The sequence below is a fragment of the Chlamydotis macqueenii genome, chromosome Z (assembly GCF_036417535.1).
Source record: "Chlamydotis macqueenii isolate bChlMac1 chromosome Z, bChlMac1.mat, whole genome shotgun sequence".
Classification (NCBI taxonomy): Eukaryota; Metazoa; Chordata; class Aves; order Otidiformes; family Otididae; genus Chlamydotis; species Chlamydotis macqueenii.
Genome location: NC_141593.1, coordinates 67458740 through 67483797, shown reverse-complemented (window position 1 = coordinate 67483797; position 25058 = coordinate 67458740). Strand labels below are relative to the sequence as shown.

Here is a 25058-nt window from a genome sequence, read left to right as displayed (position 1 = left end):
TTATTTCCCCTTTCCATAAGAGCAGTACAAGCTTGAGGAGAAAGATACTTCGGGGAGTCAGAGTAAAATTAGAGTGTAGTCAATCCATCTGGTGTACTGAATGAACTACACTATGTTTCTAAAGTCGGGTGAAAGGAAGCCCTTGAACAACTGTATCGACCTACACTTCAGCATTACACTGGCAACACACAGACATTCTTTTTTGTTTGTATACCCATGTTATCAAAAGCTATACTGTCAATCAAATTAAAATGGTATAAGTTTTCAAACCACAACTATGTTGGCACACCTTTTTTACTGTTGATTCTTTTTTTTTTCAACCACTACGATAATTGCGGGAGAGAGAAATGACATGCGATGGCACAGTTTTTCACTGCCTATAGTCAGTCACTGGGTGAATAAAGGGTTTGACCTCTTTCCATTCAATTTCATCTACTTTATTAGCGTTTATCAGATTAGTTTTCCCATCATCTGACTGCTCACATTAAAAAAATATGCTTTTGTTTTACTTACATTGCCTTAAGAGGACTTTGAGGCTGGAGTTGAACAATAGGCACATTCTTTGTTGTCCACCAGGCAAAATTAGCACTGGAAAGCCAATTATTTGCGTTTAAAAGTCATCAGCATTTGAAAATGCCTCAGACTTCTTTAGACACTTTCCCATCAGAGTAACAGCAAAGTAAGAGCAAGTAGAAGACTGAAAAGCTGAGTTCTGATGTAACAGAAAAAGGCAATGTGCACGTTGAACAGATTTACCTGCAGGTTATACACTCCACAGTAAATCTTCACTAATGTTCATTAGAATAAAAAACTTAGTCTTCTCCCCTCTGTTTCACCGAGAAGTTATTTTGCTATATAAAAAAAATCAGACAAATAAAAACCCCAACATGTACAGAGCCTTCTTGCCACATTTTGAAGGTATTATGAAAACAGAATATTGAGAGAGTCAACTTCCCTTCACTGACACAGCCAGGAGTAGAATTCAGGGTAATTTCCTTGACTGCAGTAAATTTGACAAGTACCAAGAAGCACAGGGAAGTGCTGTAATTGCTTATAGTATCATCATCTTGTATAGATAAAAATCTATAGTTTAAACACATAGATTGAAGAAGAAATGAGTTTTACTTCATCATTCATTCTAACACAAAAACTACAATACCTTGTAAGAATGCTGTCTGATTTTGAGAGGCCTCCTTTTCAAAGGAGTAGTCTTCCCCCTTTCCTAAATGTTGTAACACTCCAAAAAAACCAGATAACACACTCCAGTTTATGGAAAAAAAATCATATAAAAATACCCTATGAAATTTCACTAGCTAGTTGGATGCTTTTTTTAACAGCTTCAAGCGCATGTGATAAGCTGGTATTCAGAAGAACACTCCCTCTGAGTTGGAGTATCTGTCCTTCAGCGCAGTAGAATGGCTTCATATCTATGGATCCACTTTTACATAACCACTGCCAGGACCACATTTTGTGCAAAACTTTCAGAAAAAGGTGTGTTCTAGTTACTCGCAGGTTCTGAAATCTACTCATATATCCAGCAAAGGAATGATCATTTCCCTATTTCTATTAAGAAGAAGAGGGGATTATAGAAAGCTGCTTCTTCACCATCAGCCCCCCAACAGTCCGTCTGCACTCTGCTCAGAAAGGTTCTGGTCCATCTCTATCACTAGACAGCTCCTTCTGATGAACAGCTGCAGGGACAAGAATTCATCCTTTGCTTTCTGATCTAGCTGCTCAAATATCTTACATTCAGCTGCTGCTGCCCCATTTGCCTCTTCTGGTCACATCCTCCTGGCAAGACAGGAAACACAAGCAGGCATTCCTCTGCCTGAATCCAGACCAGGTCAGATCTCTTCTGCCACTAACACCAGGTTTAGCGATCCCCTCATGCAAACCCACAACTGCTGTTGCACAGACTTGCAGAAATATAGGCCTGCGGAAAAAAACTGGTACTAAAGAGAGGTCAGCTCCCTGCTACCAAAGGCAGTTACATCTCTGAATTCCTTCATGATCATATTAAATTCCATCCTCAAAACTGTTTGGTCCTTGTCTGACCACAGGAATAGGGGAAACGACAAGTATATGGTGTCAAAGAACTAGGGCCAAGCCCAGTAGCCCAACAGAGGACAGGCTGCCACAGCTTCACACCCCTAGGTCCAACCAGGACAGACCCACACTTGCTCCTCCCCAAATCACCTAGGTCCATCCCTTTCCTTGTCTTTGGTTCCTCCACTAAACAGCCCATTAGAAGGCTTGCGCAATCCCAAAATGGTCTTCCCTTGCATCTGACTGCGTCCACTACTCCTAGGTAGCACCCTCTCAGACCAAAAGGTATTCTGGCACTGACTGATCTTGACGAGTTTCACGCCTGGACAGTGGGGCTAAGGCTCTGCTCAGATAGGCCTGGAAAGGTCCTGGACAGGATGCCTCTTCCTCTGAGTCCTTAGCCACCTACCACAGTGCTTCCGTGTCTCCCATCTAGTTGAAGATGTCCCTGCTCCTTGCAGGGAGGTTGAACTAGACGACCTTTAAAGGCCCGTTCCAACCCAAACTATTCTATGATTCTAAGTGGAAACAAATGCAGCCCTCATATATTTGCAAAAGACCTTGCCAATACAAGCAATTACTGTTTTCTTTAAGCTCTAATAGTTGTAACAAACCCATTCTCTATCAGGTGCATGACACCTTTTCCTAAAAGAGTAAATTTCTCTACAGAGAACACCCAAGTGTGGTAAATCATGATATGTCACGGGCATTTCATCCTCCCTGATGACTGGGAAAACACAGCACTATAGTAAACTGCACCCTTACCTTTTTACGAACTCCTTCCTGTGTGCTGGACAGCTTGAGGAGAACAGGGGGTAGGAATTTGGAAATAATGTTCTGTAACTGCTCATCTGTTTCTGCATGGCCAAGACGCAAGAATACACGTTCAAGTTGATCTGCAGTTTAAAAAAAAAAGGAAAAAAAAAAAAAGTAACAATGAAAAGAGAGAAACTGGTTGTGGTAGTTCAGCCCTGCTCAGGACCAAGCTATGCAGTCTCTCACTCACTCACCCCAGCCTCCAAGGGAATGGGGGGCAGATAAATAACAAGCAGCTCAGAGTTTGAGATAAGGACAGGAAGAGATCACTCAAGTTACTGTTACAGGCAAAACAGACTTTACTTGGGAGAGAACTATTTATTTATGATTATTAATAAAACCAAAGCAGAATAATGAAAAAGAGAACAAACAGAACTTCCCCCTACCCCTCCTCTTTTCCCAGGCTTAACTTCATTTCATTTAGCTCTACCTCCTTCCCCCTTGCTGAGCAGCACATGAAGGGAATAGGGAACGCGGCTTATGGTCAGTTCATCACTAGTTGCTTTCCACCGCTCCTTCCTCCTCAGGGGAAGAACTCTTCACATTCCCCCCCTGCTCCAGCCTGGGGTCCCTCCCACAGGCTACAAACTGCTCTGATGCAGGTCATTTTTCCACAGGGTGCAGTCTCTTCAGAACCATCTGCCCCAGCACAGGCCCTCCATGGGCCACAGCCTCCTTCAGGCCTCCACCTGCCCCGGCGTGGGGTCCTCCCAAGGCTGCAGGTGGATCTCAGCTCCTCCATGGACCTCCATGGGCTGCAGGGGCACAGCCGGCCTCACCATGGGCTGCACCACGGGCTGCAGGGGAATCTTGGCCAGGAACAGCATTTCTCCTCCCCCTCCTTTTTCACTGACCTTGGAGTCTGCAGCCATTCCTCTCACAAGAAATTCTTCACAACCGGCTCAGACAGACGCCTCTCAGGTTCTCTTCACATCTCATCTCCTCTCCACTTCTTGCAGCCGGACCGGGCCAAGTCAGGCCCAGCCGGCCGCCCGGCAAGACGCCAGAGGGTGAGGCCTGCAAGGCCCACAAGGCTCACACCTCCCCCTCTCTGCCCATTTCTGCTTCTTCAACTCTTCCCTTTTTTTTTAATTTTTCCCCTTCTTAAATACATTATCACAGAGGCGTTAGCACTGAATATTCTATGACCAATTGGCTCAGCCCTGGCCAGTGGTGGCTCTGCCCTAGACCCAGATGAGTCCACCAGACAAAGGGGAAACTTCTAGCAGCTTCTTACAGAAGCTGCCAGCGTAGCTCCTCCCACTAAACAAAACCAAAACACTTGTTGAAACTCAAAATTGCTGAACTTTTTCTAAACATCTCATAACGGGCTTGTAAGAAATGCTGCACACAATTCTTAATGTACTTCCATCTCAACATCACTCAACACAGATCCATCTTCTATTTTTAACACTAACTGAGCAAACTGTTGATGGCAGAAACCAGTCTCATAGCTTCCAGAACTAGCCTCCACAATTACTTGGAGACCACTCCTATCAAAGATAGAAGCAATTAAGATTTCCTTTGCTTCACACTGTGTTTCAAATAGAGGCTAGAACATCTCCAAAGCTGAAACAGAATGTTAGGATCTCCAAGTCATTTCCTGCCCTTTCTGCTTTGACAGCAAAGGTTGTGGGGCTGCCAGCTTTTGAAAATATGCTTCCTGTGATTTGTATTCAGACCATAATGTTCTGTATCTCCACTAGTTAATTAGAGGGCAAAAAGAGCTGGCCAATTATTGTTCTTATTCTTGTTAAACCTCGGGTTCTGGTCATGCATAGGGACTCCATGGTCCTAGACGATGTGTCAACAGAACAAAAACACGAAGCATGTATAACAGAACCCAAGACCAATAACAGTTAGTATCACAGAAAGGAAAGAGTCTAGACAAAGCACAAGTTATAAGCTTAAGGCATGCCACACCACAGCAGCTGTGTACAAATAAACAGGCTGCACACCTGAAAGCACAAGAAACAAGCTCCAAAGTGAAAAACAAGTTATTTGAAAGCTTAAGACTGCTACTGCAGGGTAAATTTGATAGTCATGGGAGTATTCATAGAACATCTTGACACAGGCTAAACTGTTCTGCCTGTGACTTTCTGTTAAGCCACTTAGGTCTTCCAGAAAATCTTTATAAAGCTGTACAAATGTTGACTGAACATTACTGATTTGTTACAATGTGTTCACCTTTATTCCAAAAGATAGTATTATCAGCAACAGAAATAAGATCACAAGCATGAAACGCAGGATATATGGCTGTATCTTAAAACACAAAGCTCCTATTATCACTCTACAAAGCTGTTGTAGTGTTGTGGCAAATTCACCTTCCTCTAGTCAGCAGGTCTCCTCCCCAAACCCAGGTAGAAACACACACACAAAAAATGTTCTGCAAAGAGATAGAAGTTGCAAATTCTACAAGATCAGAAGAATGGGGTGTTGGGGGAAGGGATGCCATAAACATCTGTTTTCTCAATGAGCTAGCAGAAGATCGTTTCAAGGAAACAGATGTGACCAAAATCTTCTGTCAGCATCTCAAGCACAAGGGCTGAGGACCATCTGTCTCTACATAAAGAATGGAGGAGCCCCTATTTTGAGCACCAGTATGCAGCTGCCCCAGACAGCAAAGCAAAACCTCCCCAGCACAGCACCATTCCCAAAAGTCAGACCGAGAAGAGTCCTTGTGCACGGGATCAGGAGTGCCACTGCAGGCCAGATTCACAGGCAGCAAGGGCTTCTGAAGGGACTACAGTTCTCAAGACATCCTACAAGGAGGAAACCATTCCCCTAAAGACTAACCTAAGGGGACCTGTTGCAAGCTAAGATTAGAGTGAGACCAAGGAGACCCCTCCTTCAGCAGGGGAGGATCACTGAGCTGGCTGTGAAGGACTATAGAGACAAAAAAGAAAAAAGCACTGGTACAGGGCAGAGGTAAAGACCCAGCTGAATGGATATGGTTCGAACTTCAGTGAACAAAAAGGGAGTTCAAACACAAATACAGTTCTAGCCAGCAAACCTATCATGATGTAGCTGCAGAAGCCTTTACTGTGCTATTTTTAAAGTCTATTCTATCCCTGCACTGAGTCCCTGCAGCATCATCCCTCCTCTGCCAGCTACAGATTAAACATAAACATATCATTTCCAACATTTTATTTTTTGCTGAGCAAATATGACAGGCAGCTGAAAAGACAGAGGATTATGAAATTTTACTGTCAGGGAAATTACAAGCCAAAACTCAGCAGCACTTACAATGTCGACTGACTTGCAAGTCAGTTTTTTGTTTCAGACAGATTTTATGGAACAATAAGGCTTCACAATATTTATCTCGTATCCCAATTTTTTTTTTTAAATCATAACAATTTCTTTCTCACTTCACCTTCCTTTTCATGTCATGATCTCCCCCTCCAGGACCTCCACTGTGTCTCACGACCCCGCTAAGATTAGAGGACTGCTTAGGCCGTGTCAAACAGCTGAAATAACTCAAACAGGGAATGAAATAATCAACTTGAAACTCCAGGAGATCACGGCAGACCCACCATCCTCAAGCAAGCTTGCTGAGGAACCTTCCCAACAACATGTTCCTTCACATGGCAATAGATCAGACTCAAGCATAAAGAAACACAACTGAAGTTATTTGTAAAGCCATTTGTCGCAGCCTTTGGAAAGGCACAGAAACCACTTTGCATGTACCCACAGGAAGTGCAACAATGCACTCAAATTGCAAGCATCTACCCCATTTTCAGCTTCTTCCATTATTCTGTTGTTAGAAGCAGCAGCTAGGATTGTAATAATAACAGAGATTGGGGGCGGGGCGGGGGGGGATGAAGCTACCCTTTTATTTACGCTGCCTGTGAAGTATGTTTATTACTTTTCCCATATCCCTGCTGCCTAGTCAGTTGAGCCCTGATACTGCCATCAGGTATTCTTCCCTTAACCATAAGCACAACAGGACTCTTCAGCAGATTCAAGGAGACTAGTTACCCGCCTGCAGTTAAGAAGCTGGTCAGGAGTTTGTCAGAGCACTCTCCTGTGCTGCCGATGCAGGCTGTACCCATAGCAGTGGGACAGGAAGACAAAGAGCTATAAACTGTCCAAAGTATTGCACATTAACCATTTTCTCCCCAGTTTTTATTCTACGAACAATTAGGACCATCTCTCAAGCTGAGAGCATTCATTATGGGAAAGCATAAACCCCGGAGATTCAAAGCGCCACACACAACGATCCAGGAGAGGAGCCAGGGACACAATACCTGGCACTCAGATACTGTGTCTCACCTCCATGTGCATTGCAGACCTGCTGGTTGGCACAGGGGAAGCTCCCTTCCCTTTCTGCCTTGTATCTTCTCACAACCTTCACCTCCAGCCTGCACTGTGCGTCAAACAGTTTGCTCCAAACCCGTCTCACATTCCCACATCATGCCCTTCACAAGTTTTCAAGAACAAAGCCAAAACCTCTGTATCTAGTTTTACAGCCCCTACTGCTTAACTGCACGGTTATAATTTCCAGGGGGGACCACCAGCTTATATGATAATAAAAATAAGTAAAGCAAGAGGTCTAACTTGCTTTACTACATAGCATCCAAAAAAAAAAAATTACACAAACCATTTTGAATAAGCCTTAGCAACTGAAATTAACTACTACAGCAATCTTACCACAATTTGACAGTAAGTGCCCTGAATTTTCATTAGAAAGCTTCAAACATCTCAGTCTTTACCTTTGCTAGCCAACACTGAACTTAAAATGCAGTCCACGCAATGACACACTTCCTGCAATTTTCCCTTAAAGCTGACTAATACAGTTAAAGACAATTTTTTTTAAGTTTTCTGGAAACACTGGAATAAAGAAGTAATGAAGGGATGACATTTACTAAAGTATAGCTTTACCTCCATCTAAAAAGCCAATACTTAATAGACCTGAAATTTTACAAAGGCTTCTTCCTCAACCTCATATCAAACCTTCATCTCAAATTTAGGATTGCATTATTTCCTTGGTATTGGTTCCCACCTGTAGCACCTTCTGTATTAGCTAATTATATATGTGTAAAAAATTACATCCATAGTCAATCTACTGCAGTTCTACTCTGGTGAACATTGGGCCGGGGGAAGAACACACTGCCAGAGGCAAAGGACCAACTTTTAATGCAGTCCAGAGAATTTACAAAAAACAAACAAACAAACAAACAAAAACAAAAAAAACACAAACAACCAAAAGATTGCAATTATTTTACCTACACTGGGGAGAAAGTGAAAGTGAAAGGAAGAAAGGAGGAAAGGAAAGAGACTTCACTAGAAACACAATTGGAAAACCCTGTGCCCAGTACTGCGTGCTTTACATAAACCACTCCAAGAACAAACTTGCATGTCAGAAGCAAAGGAAAAGCACAGGGTGCACCGCTACCACTGTAAGCCTTCTAGACTTGCTCCACTGTGGAGAGCCCTTTGCTCTGCCAGAGTGTTGCTGGAAGGAGTAACCCAAATAAGATTAAATCAGTACTACTCTTCAGCGCACAACTGACTTCGTTATTTTTGGGATACAAGTTTCTTGCAAGTTTCTCTCAACAAACATGAAAGTTGGGAGCAATTTTTTGAAAGAAAGACGACTGCTTCGTCACCCAGCATCTCCTTAAAACATATGTGCCAACCACAGACCCTGTCAGACTTGCCCACTACATTAAAAAACACATAAGAAATCATGGCTGATTTAATGAATAGTCTCAGAAACATCATATGTGTGCCACAGCTATGACAGTTAACACTTTACTCCAGACTAAAAAAAAAAAAAACCGAACAAAAAACCAACCACATCACAATCAAGAATGAACTGCACGAGTAAAAAATGAATACCAGGTAGTTTTATTTTTTAAATATATACAATTAAGTTCATGCAAAATTTGTAACAGATATTCATGTATTTTGGCACAATCACAACTTCCTTCCATGCTGGTGTGTAGTGTTTTCACCACTATTTCTTTTTTGGTGATGTTTTCCGGGGGGGGGGGGGGGGGGGAACCAGTTTACAGGAAGATGAACGTAAATACAGAGGATATAACAACAGGCATTGCATACGAAGAGACATTCCCTTTCACTGTCTGTAAAGGAACCAAAGTAGCAGGAAAACAAGATGTATCGTTGGATCCCTCTTTCCAGCAGCAGTGTCCAATCTGTGTCAACAGACATGGTGTACTTGGAATCTGAAGTCACCAAGTTATCAAGGCAATGCAGTTACCTATCTGAGAGAAAATGCATGTTTCACTTCTGGTTCTTTCCAGTCTCCATTTAAGACTACAAGGAGGAATACAGGTTTCAGCACTTACAACCATGCCTCAGGCAAAAAGGAACAGATTTCAAAAAACAGGTAACATACACTAATTTTCCAAGAAAGTCACATTAACAGTAATTCTGCAACACTAGCCACAAAAGGCTCAGAGCTATTTCTAAGTACTGTTAAAACTGATCTTGCAGTCTCCCAAGCCAACAGCAAAACCCCAAACTGCTCACCGAAAAACCATGCCCCTTCTTCCTGTTCTGCTAGACAGTAGCTTGCCAACAGAACAATTGAGAGAAATAAACAGAAAGACTAAAGTAAATAAATAAACAGCTTAATGTTTTCCTTTCATTAACAAGGGCATTTCCCTTCTTTTTTTTTTTTTTTTTAATTAAAATCACAGAAGTGATTGAAAATCTTTGAATGGTTGGCCTTACTGAGGTAATTTGTTCACTGTTTACCCGTCTTTTTATCAAAGGAATCTCCTCTGGTTCAGTTCCATTTCATGTGCCCAGGTTCTCTTCTTGTCCTTACACGAGATAAAGGATTAGCTCACTCTGGCTTTCATAGATTTTATGCACAGCACATCAGCTATTCTGCACAAACCCCTCAGCAATGGGTATTTGTGTAGCTGAGTATGAAATAAAGCATATATCCTTCTTTTTACGAAAACTGACTCAAGAGACTACTGGGGCTAGGACATGTCAAGCTAACCATACCTCAGAATTTAACTAAATCACCACAAAAGCATCGCAGGAACTGAAGAGAGAGTCCAGAGTCCTCTGCAAAACAGAGCAGGGAGTGGACAGCAAAATTCTGTTCATAAAGCCAGAATTTATCTCCTCTTTCCTGAAAAGCACCTGTTTGACAGATTAGTTGAACTGCTACATTAAAGCATTTCTAGAACTCTGTTTCAGTACATCAATCAAACAAATGAAAGCCACCCTCCTCCATTACCTGAACTCCATAGAACCTTTGCATAGCAGTAGCAACCTCCACATTTTCTCCAGAATTAAACCCAGGAGCCTTTCAACTTCACTGCCGGGACGGCAGGGGTAGTTTTAGGGACAGATCCCTGCTAAAGCAAAAGCTCAAACACACCCTTCAGTCTCTCCAGAGCTAAGCAATTGTTTCTGCACTATTCTGCATACAGAAGAAAGAATGAAGTTCTCCTCTACTGTACCACTACTAAAATAGGAGTCAAATTCTTGTTCAAATGGTATTAGACTCTGGGAGAAAATATATCTAGTGTGATTATAGTAGCAAACAGTGAGTCGGGATTTGCTAGTGCTATTCCTGGCTCTACCAGTAACCCATCGCGTGCCTACAGTCAAATCACTTAAGGGGGTATTTGTAAAAGTAGGCCAGTCACCAGGTTATTTTACAAGATCTAACTGGAAAAGCCTGGCAAGACCTGGGGGTGGGGGGCATTTATTCTCTTTTTCCATCCTATTCTTCCATTTTATAGGAAAGCTTATATAAAGCTTTAACAGCACACAGAAATCCAAATATTTGCAATATGCCAGGCTTAGGCGCTCCATTTGAGCGGCTGACTATTCTTACTCACGATTAACTTGCCTTTCTCTTGCATCTGAACTGTTACAGCTTCAGGGCCAATTTACTGATTTTGCATTAATTTTTAAACTGCCATATCCCCATTCTTATGCTGCCTTCAAACAATTTATCCTCTAAAATGGTAAGTACCATTATACAGAGTTTAAGTAAACAGTAACAGTCTATGTGTTTGACTGGAGCTATAGATCAAAGATTCCTATAGCTATCCGTATATGTAGCAAGAAAAACTGTTTTGCCAATCTAAAACTAGCAGTAATAATTCTTGTTATTTTGGAGCTGCTCGTTGTCCTAAAAAGGATGCAGATTTCTTTCCAACTATGCTGAAATTTAACTATTTAAATGTATCAAAAGACAGTAGCCTCACATAGAGTTTCCCCGTGTTTCTCTACATGAAATTACTTTTTCCATTAGCTTTAATTTTTAAGATAACAGTACTTTCTATCTGGTGAGAGAGGAGGTACTAGGGAAAAAAAAATAAACCAAAACAAAAAAATCTGCTCTTTCGTGTGTGTGTCCCCCACTCAAAAAAAAGATTTCTAACCAAAGCAATAAAAAACCCTCAATTCTGAAAGATGCTGTCATGAAATAACCTGAATGACATCATATAATTATTAACGTGAATCTCAGTCTAAGGACATCTGTCCTTTCAGCACAGCTGAACACAAAGGGCTGTGTAGCAACCAGCACATGGCTGAGGACTAATTTTTTGCAGGATCAGATTTAGGGGCTGGGAAGCTAGACCACACACATATAAAAGCCAAGGAGTTACAAGCAAGAGATCCCACGCTGACCAGTTTCATGAAGGGGAATCATGTTAGCATTGTAAAAGTGACAGAAAAATCTCTGGGATGACAGCAGTAGTGAGATCTGTAACAGTCATGATTACAAGTTATCCCAGTTGTCAATGGAATAAATAGCTTGGCATTTGCGTTCTCCAAATCAAGGATCAGTGTAACTGAAAGATCCTTCCTACTTCACCACGAAATCCTGGCTCTTTGGCTACAGAAAGGACCTCTCCACCATTACTGTATGCCTTATTCCACTCAGCTTAGTTCCAGTAACACCTAACAAAGAGCAGAACAAGGATGTTACCTACACAGCAGCACACTGAAAACAACAAAAAAAAATCCTAAGTGACACATGACACAGAAATGCCTTAGAACTGAAAGCCAATAGCACAAGTATGCTCAAAAGTATTTCTTCTGCCCTTCCTCTCTGGTGGCTGCCAAGTACTGTTTCAGGGCAACCAAAGGCCCTCTCACTTGGCTGAGTCACACATTATCTTGCTATGAACTCTTCACAGTTGTGTACAGACTAGCTCTATTCCAAGACAGGAAAAGCAAACGCAAGAAAAAACGTTCTTTAAAGTTTCACACGCAAAGTTGATTGTTTACTGTACCGGACTGCAAAAGGGATTTGGAGGTGACAAGGATACAGAGCTGGGGCTCCCCTGCCCTGCACACCCGGCAGCAGAGGCATGCACCTTCGATACTGGCTGCTCTAATCACACGCAGAGAGCTGCAGAGGCTGAGGACGTGCTTCCACACCTACCGTGAGACACAGCACTGCGCTTACAGCACGAAAGAGGCCTGCACAAACCTATTAATGCTTCAGCACACGTCGTTTTTACAGCGGCTCTGTAGTTAAAAGACGGGGATCCAACAAAGCGGAGCGAGCACTGGCAGACAAGAGCCCCTGCTCGCCCTTTCAGGGAGCGGGGTCACAGGGGGGGCGGGCTGCCTGTGCCACCCCTGCGCCGGGGGGGTCTGCCGGCTGGGTGCCCCGCCGCCCCCGGCAGCCGCCCCTGCGGGGTCCCTCTCGGCCAAGAAGCCACCGCCTCCCCCTCGCCGATCCGGCGTGCCGGCCCCGCAAGGTCACGCAGGCGGCCAGCGCCACGGGAGGCCGCAGGCCCCGGCAGGCCGCAAGCGAAGCCGCCCTGCCCGCCGAGGGGCCGGGGCTGAGGGAGGCCGCTCCCGTCGCTGCAGCTTTCAGTTTCCGCTTCCCGACTCGGCTTCCCGGGAGCTGGGCAACGGGGGCGCCGCCGAGGAAAGCCCCCGGCCCGGCCCCACCGCCCCGCACTCCCCCCCCCGCCCCCCCCGCAGCAAGGGACGGCGCCCGATCTGGAGCCCCTGGCGCCGCGGTGACTTACTGAGCTCGTCCTGGGCTGCCGCGGCGGCCGCAGCCATGTTGGGAAGGAAGGGAGGGGAGGCGATGAGAGAGAGAGAGACGCGCCGCAGCCGGCCAGCCCCGGCCGCTCCCCGCCTCCCGCCCCTCCGCCAGCGGCGGCTCGGCACAGGCACAGGGACAGGCACAGCGCCGGCTGCCTCCTCCTTCTTCTTCTTCTCTCTGCGGCTCTCCCTAACGCCAAACGCCGCGAGGGACGGCGGGGCCCGGCGGCGCCCGCCCTCCCGTCACCGCCGTTTTATATTTAGAAAGAGCTGAGCCATCGTCCCCGCCGCCCGCCCCCGCCGCGCGCACGCACCGGCCCGCCGGCGCCGCTCGGGCGCGGCGAGGCGCGGGGGGAGGGCGCGGGAGGCTGTAGCGCCCAACACTCCGCTCGCCCGCCCGCGGCTCCCGGCGGGCCCCAAGGAGAAGGGCGGCGGGTGGCACACTGACCCGAGTCCGCGCTGACCTCCATCGTGACCGCGGCGCGGCCCGCGCTCTCGGCAGGGGCGGAGGAGGGAAACGGCGCGGAAAGCCGCGGGCGGGGCAGCTGCGCCCCCTCTCGGCGGTCGGTGCCGCCAGCAGCCCGCAGGAGGCGAGCCCCGCCCACGGCCGGGCACGGCCCCGCCCAGGCCCTGGCACGGCACGGCCCACAGCCTGGCACAGCCCCGCCCAGGCCATGGCACTGCCCAGCCCAGGCCCTGGCAGAGGCCGCCCCGCGCCCCGAAGCTGCCGCGGGTCCTGCCCGCATCGCGCCGCTCGGCATCTCTCCTCGGCTGTGGCTGCTGAGGCCTGAGTGCCGGTGCTGGCGGCCGCAGGCACAGCTCCGGGGCACCGCCGCCTCCGAGCACCTTTCCCTGGCCCCGCCGTCCCCCGTGCTGAGCTGGCCGCGGGTCAGCATGTGTGACAAACACATATTCAGGAATATCTTTTTCTTAAAAATAAAAAATAAAGTTCACTTTGTTTGCTGCTGAGCTACTGTATTCCGAAGTCATTAACCGAAGGGAGAAGGCCGCGCTGTAAAACACCTGACATGCGGGTTTGGGGTTGTAAGAGCGCAGGGCCCCAGCACGACAGCACACAGCGCCTTCCTCCTGCGTACGTCCAATCTGGACAAGCAGCACACCAGCGAGATGTGAAAAGAGGACACAAAATTGCCTGTGGACAATTTTTGCTTTATTTCTCAAGCTCAAGATCTGAGGAGCTGAACGCCAGCCTCTGGCGCTGGAGCCCAATGGGCTGCAAAGAGGTGGGATTTTTTTTTTCGGAGGAAGCAGGTTTGGGACTCATCCATCTCTTAAGGAAATGATGAACGCACGTTAATGCGAACAGGAGGCCAGAAGTGTAAGATGCACACTCATTTCTAGCAGGAGACCGGCATGTGCTCCCCGATCAGCTTCCTGTGGCCAGTATTCGCAGCCCCAGACATAAATCGGATTTTCCTGGGAAAGCTCCAATGCCGAGGCAATGTTCCTGCCCGTTACCCCGCAGCAGAGGCGTAGCTCTCGTTTCCAAAACAGGTCTTTGGGTAAAAAAGATCGAAGGCAGCAGCCCTGCTAGAGCGGCTGTGGGGCCAGATCTCCACTTTGAAGGGTTTTAACACCCTGTCCTTGGCCGCCATCATCAAACTGCGCGCGAGGTCAGGGAGCGCTTCCACAGATTCCCCCCTGGAAGAAGGAACAAGCGGAAACAGGCAGGAAGAAATCCGGAAGAGGCTGGCACTCCACGCCCGGGCTCTATCAGCAGGGCGTCGCTGTCGCTCCTCTGACCGGTTCGCGCCGCCCCGAACCCCCCGGGACCGCGCGGACGCCGGCCAGCGCGCGCGCAGGCCACCCCCTCCTCCCCGCCCGCCCCCGTCACCTCCCCTCTCCTCCGGCCGCGCGCAAGCGCCTGCGCACGGCGCGGGCCCCGGCAGCGGCGGCAGCGAGATGGCGGCGGCGGCGGGTGGTGGGCAGGAGCCGGGCCGGCGGTGGGGGCTGTGGCTGTGGCTATGGCTCTGCGCGGCGCTGCTACTGCCGCGGTCGGCGCGGGGCCTGACGGAGGGCCTGTACTGCGGGCGGCGCGTGTGCTACGAGGTGCTGGGGGTCAGCCGGCAGGCCAGCAAGGCGGAGATCGCCCGCGCCTACCGGCAGCTGGCCCGCAAGTACCACCCCGACCGGTATCGCGGGGAGCCGGCCGCGCCGGGCGGCGGCGACTCGCAGGCGGCACACGAGAAGTTCCTCCTCATCGCTACCGCCTACGAGACCCTCAAGGTGAGAGAGCGGGACCGCCGCCGCGGCCGGAGCCGCTCCGGTAAGAGACAGCGCGGGAGGCCGGCGGAGGGGGCCGCCCCGGGGGGGCGGCGGGGAGCGGAGCGGGACGGGCGGGCGGGCGGGCAGGGCGCCCTGCCCCGCGTCGTCTTTGCCCGCGCTGTCGCTGCCCTCCGCGGACCTGGTGTCGGGAACGGCGGCGGCGAGCGGGTGCGGGGCCGGGGCCAGGGCCGACGGCGCCCGGGGCGCGCTGGGCTCTCCTCACGCCTTTACTGGTGCTTGGGTTGCCCGTCTATCCCAGCGGGCAACGGTTGCAAGAAAGGAAAAATCGTGGCTTTGAGATTCGCCGGAAGGTATAGAATCCGCACCAGGTTTTGCTCGGCGAATGCGACCGGTCTGCTGCATCGGTCTCCGAAGGGTACACGGAAAGAAAGAGAGGTGGCTGAAGCACCGGGATTCTGCCGGGCTGTGGCCGTGCGCGCCTCCCGGGGGCTCTTCCCCGGGGGAGGATCGGAGCCCCTCGGGTTCACACTATTGTGTGTGCATCACAGCGGGCTCCGCAGCATCGGTCCTGCCTGCCTTTGGGTGGGCTCAGCCGGCTTGCTGCCTTCCAGCAGTCGGGGGGGGGGGGGGAAACCCTGAAAAACCTTCTTCCAAGAGCCAGTCCAAGCGTGCGAGGAAGGGATACAGTTCTTTTGAAGGTCCATCATCCCTTTGTATTCAGAGTTTCTTCTCTAGAAAATCCCTTTACATGTAAAATGAATCAGCTGGGTTTTATCTTAGAGGTATACCTGCAAGCAAAAAAAGTAACAATGACTCGAGGAATGTGTGGGATCTGTAAGGGAGGCTTATCAGGGCAAAATGTGTGTGGCTTGGCAAAGATGCAACTCGGGAATGGAAGAAAGAAAACTTCAAGTGTTCTAAGGCTGTGAGGGAGTTAAAAAGGGAACTTTTTTGGGGGTAGGAAAGGAATGAAGTTGAGGCTGACAGAATTAAATTTCTTATCTCTTAATTGCATGGGTGAAAATGAGGAAAAACTCGAAGAAAATGAGAACAATGAGGTCTTGAAACAGCCTTCCATTGGACAGATTCCACAGCCCTGTAAGCTAATTCTAAAAGATTTGTAAAAGAGTATCTTAATAGGTTCTTCATCTGAACATCTTTTCCTGCGTGATATTTATTGACTCTAGTCCATCTGGATTTCCCATTCTGAAGTTAAAAACACTTGTTATCTGGATTTCAGTTGCCTGTCTTTATTTCAATGTTAAATAGCTTCATGCAGTGCCTGCTTATGCATTTAAGACCACATCTGTGTGAGCAGATGAGTGTGAGAACAAATTAATTGAGAATATGAGAAAAGGACCAAAGATTTTCCTCTGTGCTTCGTACTCAGTCAGGCTTTTGCAAATTTTATAGCAGAGTGGTCATTATGAGACATAAAAGATATCTATAACAGAGTAAGTGAAAACAAGAGTCTGAACCTATGCATGTTTTTCATCTCATCCTGCAGGACGAAGAGACACGTAAAGATTATGACTACATGTTGGATCATCCTGAAGAGTATTACAGGCATTATTATCACTACTACAGCAGGAGATTGGCACCTAAAGTGGATGTCAGAATAGTGATCCTAGTTACAGTGTGTGCCATCTCCGTGTTTCAGGTAAAATCTTGTGTTTACGTGAGTGAGTTTCAGTGAGTTTCAGAGCTCAGTGAGTTTCTGAATGGGAAGAGAAATATCTGCAGCTCTCATAACATGCCAGGTATTAAACTGTGTCAGTGAGGAGGCCATTTCCTTTCTGCTGTGGTAAACTTCTGCGTGGTGTTCCTAAATAATCTAACTCAGGACATATGGAGCAGATTTTTTACTACCATTCGTACCTTGGACACAGGTAGAGATTGTTTTCTTTTAATGGTAGGATATTACATAGAGACAAGTGCAGCTTTTTAAAGTAGGTTGCTTAGTTCTTCACAGCATGCTGAAAACAGCCTGTTCCTGAGCACAGGCAAGAGGAGTGCTCCAAATAAGTGTGTGTCAGTTTATCAAGCTGCATAAGTAATTTTTAAAAAAACTAAATTCAAGACTCAATTCAGATGATAGGGCTAAGTATTAGGAGTTTACTAATGTATGAATCTTGTGTTGCAGTGTATTTTAAGCACGACAATGAAGTTGGGAGATAAATTAATTCTGTTCAGCAAAGTTTGCTCCGAAGGTGGTAGTTCCAAGGTCAAGAAAACAGCCTGTGTTTTAGATGAGAAAACTTGTGCTATTGCTGACAAATATTTAAGTGGAAGAAGGTGCATAATTCTTTTCTTTAGCATCTATTTAGATTACTCATTCAAAATGTCATTTAAAAAACTACCCAAAAAGCTTAAGAGATGAAGATACAGCTTATTCTGTGGTACAGATAGCTCACTTTTTAGTGGGATATTGGAAGTCAAACCAAAAATATCTTGATCAGAATTTGAGAGCTTGGAATAATAAATTCCAGTGGCATATGCAGCCAAATACTCAATTTCTCTTCAGACTTATTTCCAATGGCGGAGTTTCATTTCACCTCTTATTTGTAATTTTGGCTGTAAGTGGAGACACTTTCCTGCAATCCAGCTGCCAGATGATTGCAAATTCAGTGTAAACATCTGTGTAAACTCTTTTCCCTTTCTTTTACTTTCTGTTGTTTTCTGCTTCTTGGTCTTTGTTAAGGTTGTATAATGTGTACATGTCTGCCTTTTGTCTTGGTGAATGGTGTGAAATGCTGCTTTTTTAGAAAAGTTGCCCCAGTAACATGTGTTCATCCCAGGCACTGTATTTTTGGTTTGTTGATTTCTGGGTTTTTTTCTTTTTTTTTCTTCCTCATTGAAATTCAGAGGGTAGCTGGAGATTAGAGAGGGATGTTAAATCTTGTAAAGTCAATCCTGTCAGACTAATGAGATTGTCACATACTTAATCCATGTTTAATTAACTGTTTTAAATGGGTAACAATTTTATAATGAAATCTCATATACTGGTTACTTTATTGATAAATCCAAGGCAGCTTCTGAGAATGATCAGCACAGCCTTACATTAAGCTACATGTGACAACCATCTTCTCATGAACAAAACCGATCTGAACAGTGTTTGCTTGTCCTTCCTCATCACTGTTGCTATGAGATATACATCTATTTTCCAGGTAGCTTACTAAGTTTGGAGAAATAATTGTAGCTTCTGTAATACTGCAGAAGTACTGTTACCTTGAGTTTTTATCCTTGCTTTGTAATTGCAATTGTGGTTAAAGGTGTATGATAGTAGTTTGGTTTGGTTTGTTTTTTTTTTTTCTTCCTGGCAAACTTCCAAATAGGAGTGTGTCTGTATGAAAACATGGTTTTTACTTTTACTGTTCTTCAATTACAGTTCTTCAGCTGGTGGAGTAGTTACAATGAAGCTATCAACTACCTAGCTACAGTGCCAAAATACCGTATACAAGCTGCTGAGATTGCCAGGCAACAAGGTTTACTCAACAAGACTAAAGAAAAAGGCAAGAACAGGCGATCTAAAGAGGAAATTCGTGAAGAAGAGGAAGAAATCATCAAAGACATTATTAAAAATAAAATAGATATAAAAGGCGGTTATCAGAAGCCCAAGATACATGATATCCTTCTATTTCAGATCCTTCTTGCGCCTTTTTATTTATGCAAATATATAGCTTGGTACTGTTGGTGGATTTATTGTTTCACTATTAAAGGGCAAGAGTATGGTGTGGAAGAGAAGCTGTACATCATACGAAGGTACATGAAAATGTCTCAGTCTCAGTTTGACAGCCTAGAAGATCATCAGAAAGAGACCTTTCTTGAACGGCAACTGTGGATACGAGAAAACTATGAGGTGAGTAGCTCTGGTGGAAAAACTGATGTTAGTTGTCCCGTGCTCACGGAGTAAGAACAGCTGTTTTGCAAAGGTGCTTGGGAAAGAACTGTGTGAAGCATTGTTTCAATTTTAGCTATTGTTTTCTAAACTGAAAAATGTTAGACAACCACTCCATGTTTCTTCAACTTCTCACACTCATAGACTGGTAGACAGCAGCTCCTGACCATGGCCATGGATATAGAGAGGGATTTGCTTGGTCAGGGGACAGCCACCTGTGATTGTTAGGGAACCTATGCATACAAGATTTAGTTGAATCTGATGAACAGCTTTCTTGAAACAGTATGGTATGATGAAGTTATTACAGTAAGGTGAAGACTGTTCTCCAAAAAGTAATAATTTGTAATAAGGATTACCTGGATCATCTGAAACTCCTGATTCATCTGTCTTTTAAGACGTTAATTCGTAACTCTTTTTTTTTTTTTTTTTTTTTAAACTGTCCCCTGATAGTTCTTTGGCCAACAGTGACTCAGGGACTATTCTTGCTGTGCTGTATACCTATCCAAGTAAAGGTGGCATATGAAATATCATTGGGCACAACTGCTACTCTTGCCATGGATAGCCAGTTACTAAATAGTCAATGTGTAATTTTTTTTTTTTTTTTTTAAGCTATCTACAAAAGCGGTGAAAGAACATTAGCCACAGCATGGAATTGCAGTCCAGAATGACTTGGGCTGCCTGGCACATTGACAATACACTTTTATTGTTTCACAGAAGCTCATCTGTGGGCCATCTGGGTGGGAGGTTTCTAGAAAAGAAACAGAACATGTGCTTGGCCCGCTTAAGGGGAAGAGGAGATGTTGCCACTGCGCTGTGTACACTGGGAAATGACATGGGACAGGACTGCTTTTGCTGCTGGCAGGGCACCAAAGAAAAGAGAATGCTTCTTTAAAAATAGGCAGAGGTGAATTAATCTACCAACTTGAAGAGGAAAATAGTAAAATTGATGCTAATGTAAGGAAAGGATTAGCCGACAGGTACATATACATATTGAATTATGATGGGTTTGCTAGAAAATAATCTGAAAGTCTAATGATAATGTTACTAGTCAAAGCAGATGTTATATGGAAAAAGGATGGCTATCCTGTTGTTGTAGAGAAAAAATAACATCGTGTTATTTCTAACTAGTGGTGTTTTGGTCACTGAATATAAAATAGCTGTATTTGCCATAAGTGAAGTCTGTTCAGCTCAAAGTCATCTCCTGTGGCAGCCAGCAGTTTATTTTAGTGAAGAATACATGAAAGTGCACCTATATAGCAATATTTATCCAGTATAATTTGCAGCTTTGGAACTTTCTGAAAAGGAAATAGTGTCTTTGTAGGTAATTGCTTTAATTAGTTTTTCTTTAATAAACTTATCTAGTCATTCCTTGAATGCATTAAAACTTTCCGTGTCTGCTGTGACATCTGGTCATGAGTTCAGCAATATGTGTAGAAGATGGTTTTTTTTGAAGCCACCTGGACACCTGCTGGTTCTTTTAGTATCAGAACTGGACAATAATCATGCTTTATTCCTTTTTCTCATGCTGCCTGTGCTCCTATGTACTACTACCATATCCTTACTTGAAACTGAGTCATGCCTTTTCTAGGCTAAAAAATATGCTTAGGTATTTCTCGCCAAAAGCTTCTCTGTTCTTTGATTATTGGAGATGCCTGTGTGCATACTGGTCAGTTTCCCAATGTCCTTTTAGGATAGGAAAGAGCAAGAATTCAATACATGGGTACAGCATGCTGCTTCACAGTATTTTTTTTTCCCTCTGTTACTTTCCTAGTAATTCTTAAAGCCTGTATGATCACTGAACATTGAGCAGGTATATTTATAAAGCCATCTATAATATTTTTGAAACCTTATTAATGCATAGCAGAACCCTAAATTTAATTCCCTTCTGGGGAGAAGTCAAATGACACTGAGATGACATAAACCTGTATGGTGTTGAGATCTACACTGGCTGTATCTACATAAACTGCCATGCAGATGCTGCGCTTATTTTAGGTACTTGACTTTGCTAATAATTGTAGATTACATTACATTGACACCATTTTTTGGCAGAATGTAGTGTCATCATTTGGTACCACTAGTACTTAATGCAGAGATACTAACTTAGCTGAGAAACTTAATTAGGACTAAAATGTTTCATAACAGTGTTTTATCTAGAAAATGACTTTGAAGTGGGAAAATAACTAAAGTGAGGAGCAGAACAACTGCATTGAACAGTATCTGTGCTGGGAAGGGACTCAAAATTTAGCTTTCTGAGCATTAGCAGTTCTTTACTGTAAATTTTACTTTGCTGAATGCGTGATCATCTAGTTCTTTAGCAAAAAAAAAAAAAAGTGTTTTGAAGCTTTCAGCACCGTCTTACGAGGAGGTAGTTCTACTCAGAAAAAATGCAAAGCATCTCAACTGCAGCCAGTAGGCTCTTTGGTTGAAGGTACTCCTACGCTTTATGCTGGTCAAGGTCTGCTTCTATGTTGCAGTTCAGTCTTCTGTAAAAACAGTAAGTTGACAAATGGTTGAACTGCAAATGCTTACACCCTCCTTGAGGTTCGGTTAAGCTGTTTCTTCAGCCTCATTAAAAACTTTGTCTGTCTATCAGGTCTATAAACGAGAACAAGAGGAGGAGTTAAAGAAGAAGATGGCCATGGATCCCCGGTGGAAGAGATATCGCAGGTGGATGAAAAATGAAGGACCTGGAAGACTGACTTTTATTGATGATTGAAAGTTGCTGAACAAAATGTTGAAAGTGATTTGCAAAACTTCTCACTACAATCATTCAGAGTTTTGTCTGCTGTGGCTCAGCAGTGATCTAAAACTCAGGAATTATTAAATCAGGCCGAAAAATAGTACAGGTTTACCATTTTTATAAATCGGACCTTTTAAACAGGCTCAGCTCAATGTATATATGCCATTTACTTGGGGATCTGTGTGGAATTCATTATTCCAAACAATGTATTTTCTCTACATATTTCATATTAATGATCCATGGAACCATAACTTTAGTCTTTCTGAAAATGTTTCTAGATCAATCCTTGAAAGTCCTGTGTTTCCTTTTTAAACTGAAGGGTTCCTGCAAACGGACACTGGAAATGCTTGTAAAGGATTCTGAAGCAAGGGCCATTTTCTGCTTTCCTCTCTCTTTCCTCCTACTTTTCAGTCTAATTTCCAAGATGCCAAATTGTTTTTTGATGTAGACAATATGGGGATTATACCGGACTTCTTTTGCTATTCCTGCTGCAGTTGGAAATGAATTTTATTCTTTGTGGGAATAAATCATGCATGATTGATCATCATGATGCAAACAAGCCTTAATTCTTTATTCTACAGAGTGATTCATGAAATAGTATGCTTACATCTTTTGTGTTTGGTTTTTCATCTTGTATGTTGGATTGTACCTGCTTGTTCAGAACAAGTATACCAGTGAATATTAGTCTACTAAATGTGACATTTCTTTCACCAAAGTATTGGTAAAAGGGAAAATGACCCTTTTGTTAAAAAGGGCAATTTTGATGCCTTATGTAAATAAAAGTTTATATAATATACAAGCTGAACTTGTTTTAAATTCTAAATCTAAAGTATTCTTTATCTCTTCTGATCAGACCTCAGAGTACTTAGAATAAATAATGCACAGCAGCATTCTGTGGTTTCTTCTGTAACCCAGGTCAGAGTTCCCATGGTTTGCTGGTAAAAGAGATTCTTTTATCATATTTCTATGCAGGAATTTTATTGGGGAAGGGGTAGTTGGGGAGCGTAGCCAGATCGGGCTTCTCCTGTTGTTTATCACATCTGTTAAAGGAAGTTCCTCAGAAGTTGTTCTGCTGAAAATGATGCTAGGTTAGCTGGCTTCTGTGGAGATTGGTTCTGGGAGGGAAGCTCTTGAACTTGCTACTTCTGCCAAAGCCCATAGTAGCTAGAAGTTTTAAAATTATTATTTTTTGAAGCAAGATGTTTCTGATTCTGGAAAGGTGACCTGTCCTTATTCTTTGAGGCAGAGTTTCTGTTCTCTGTGCCTTTCTTAGCTTTCACTAGTTCTTGGAATGTTGTCTCACTTTTCTGTTTAAAATAATGCATATTCAAAAGCATGTTAGAAGTATTATGCTAAATGGCGAACTTCTGTATATATTGGTAAAACTAAAGAGAAACTGCTAGATTTCTCCATCTGTGCTGCATGTAGTGTAGCTATAAACTTAAGTAACTTTGTATTTAATTGCCAATTCAAATATAAAACTTGTTAAAAAAGGTATCTAGAATAAGCTGAGGTTGCTTTTGTTAAGTAATCTTAGGGACACTGTAGTGGTGTGGCAGGGACATTGCAAAGAAGTCAGAGACTTTCGCAGCTTGTGTGTATTGCTGCTTCATCCCTCAAAACACAGTCAGCCTCCTGCAAGAGTGGAAGGGGGAAGATCAAGCTGCTGTGATCGAAACAAAGGGAATAAAAGTAAGCACAATTAAAATGGTGTTATTAGGTAAGACAGTTAATATCTGGAAAAAAACCAGGCAAGTGCATGCAAGAGGATCTAAACCTGCGGCCACTATTTCACAGGCTAACAGCTCTGCTGCTCTTGCCACTGCTCCTCGTTTTGCTCCATCTTTTCCCTCTCAAGCCAAGTACTTGGGTTGTACAAATAAGCAGTCAAAAGACAGATCTGTTTTCCCTTTTTGCCTAGGTTAGTTCTAATCAAGGATAGTTTCCTGACCTGACACTCAGCAGGAAATCGGTGCAATGGAGGGGCAGTCCCTGGGGAGAACAGAACCATGTCTTTCTGAGGCAATGGTGTCTTGTCTCTGAAACTGTGGTCTGATACCAAGTGAGTGGGGAAGGGAAAGTCAGCAGGTATTGTATGACCTGCTGGAAATGAGCCATTCTGTAGGCTCAACTCGGAGTTCCCTAATTTCTTGACATATAGGCCCTTTGAAAATAACCAGATGCAGGCTGGTTCCATGGGTTGCAGCAAAATTTCCTGGGTACTGACAGTGCAGTTGCATCTACGTGCTGAAGGATAGAAATAGTTCATGTGTCTTCAGAGCTGTCAGCGTTGCAGTGACACCTCGTTAGCTGAGGCTACTGAGCACTTCTAGCCTAACATCTCATCGTAGGTCTAAATTATGTCTGCCTTTTGGGCATAAATCTTAATTTTTATTTGTATTTTGTCTTGAAATTAAGTTGACAAAGCAATTATATACATGAGGGGAAAAAAAAGCAGGAATGAGACTGCCGAGAGTTACAATAGTATACCTGCTAAAGCCAGTGTAAATGGAAGTTACTTCAGAGAGAAGTGTTTGCATAAACAAGGATTGCTGGTACTGGGTAGCAGTGACATCTTTGTGTGGAGAAGTGTGGCAAGGTACTAGGATCTTGGAGAAGAACCACCTTACCTCCTATCAACTTTTTTTCAAATAACTATCTATTTTGTGGCAGGTAGGTACCTTCAAATATGTAGTGTATACAAGGTGAAATGTACATTTCACTCAATATGCAAGAAGTATTCAGAGCCAGGGCCTCTCACGGCCAGCATGCATCTTTTCCATGTCCATGCTGAGGCTTTGAGGCTCAAGCATGTACGTTTCTGGTTGTCCCTATGATCAGAGGAATAGTTTGAGACTATGAGCCTCATCCCACCACTTAACAGGCCAGCAAACTCCTGGCAAAAAAAAAGTGAAGTGACTTACCGAGGGTCACTGGTGAAATGGTGATGAACAGTGCAGGGGGATGCAGCAACACTGAGTAGCTGCCTGTGGGCAGAGTGGGCTTTTTGTTAAATCTTTGCAGGACATTTAGGAGCTCCCTTTCCTTCCTCACCCTTCTCCCCTGCCCCCCTCCCCGCCTTTTTATTCTTTTTTTCCTTTCGTCCCTATTTTAAATTTTTTTTTCATTTTTTCTTCTTTCCCCCCTTGTTTAACCTTTTTCCTTTTTCCCCTTTTCATCTTTCCTCCTTTTTTCCTCTTGTTCCTTCTTCTTCCTTTTCTCTTTTTTCTTCTTTTTTTCTTTTTCCTTTTCCCCTTTCCTCTTTCCCTCCCTTTTCCTCTCTTTCTCCCCTTTGGTCTTTTCCTC

The 25058-nt window shown here is 44.5% G+C and overlaps 2 protein-coding genes across 6 annotated transcripts in view; one reads left to right on the top strand and one right to left on the bottom strand.

The window, feature by feature from the left end:
• The window catches only part of ECPAS (Ecm29 proteasome adaptor and scaffold), a 66805-nt gene extending 53366 nt beyond the window's left edge, over nt 1-13439 (bottom strand). For 2 of the 5 annotated variants that reach the window (XM_086769848.1, XM_086769849.1), the window contains exons 1-2: nt 2812-2868; nt 757-851 (exon numbers count right to left, since the gene is read on the bottom strand). Coding sequence is in view for 3 of the 5 variants with exons in the window: in XM_086769852.1 (XP_086625978.1) it covers nt 2812-2942; nt 12849-12885 (168 nt within the window). In the remaining 2 variants the exon portion in view is untranslated. Of the gene's footprint in view, nt 1-756; nt 852-2811; nt 2943-12848; nt 13189-13315 lie in introns of those variants that run through there. The other 3 variants (XM_086769847.1, XM_086769852.1, XM_086769846.1) reach the window with 3 other exon arrangements.
• A 583-nt stretch (nt 13440-14022) lies between these two features.
• On the top strand, nt 14023-22551 carry DNAJC25 (DnaJ heat shock protein family (Hsp40) member C25). Its single transcript, XM_086770856.1, has 4 exons — nt 14023-15114; nt 16622-16774; nt 18503-18973; nt 21606-22551. The coding sequence occupies exons 1-4, from the start codon at nt 14791-14793 to the stop codon at nt 21726-21728; spliced, it is 1071 nt and encodes a 356-aa protein (XP_086626982.1). The 5' UTR covers nt 14023-14790; the 3' UTR covers nt 21729-22551.
• The last annotated feature ends 2507 nt before the right edge of the window (nt 22552-25058 follow it).

Coding starts and splice junctions, on each gene's coding strand:
- DNAJC25 (XM_086770856.1), top strand. CDS start 14,791: ATGGCGGCGGCGGCGGGTGGTGGGCAGGAGCCGGGCCGGCGGTGGGGG. Junction 15,115..16,621: donor CCGCCTACGAGACCCTCAAG/GTGAGAGAGCGG, acceptor CTCATCCTGCAG/GACGAAGAGACACGTAAAGA. Junction 16,775..18,502: donor GTGCCATCTCCGTGTTTCAG/GTAAAATCTTGT, acceptor CTTCAATTACAG/TTCTTCAGCTGGTGGAGTAG.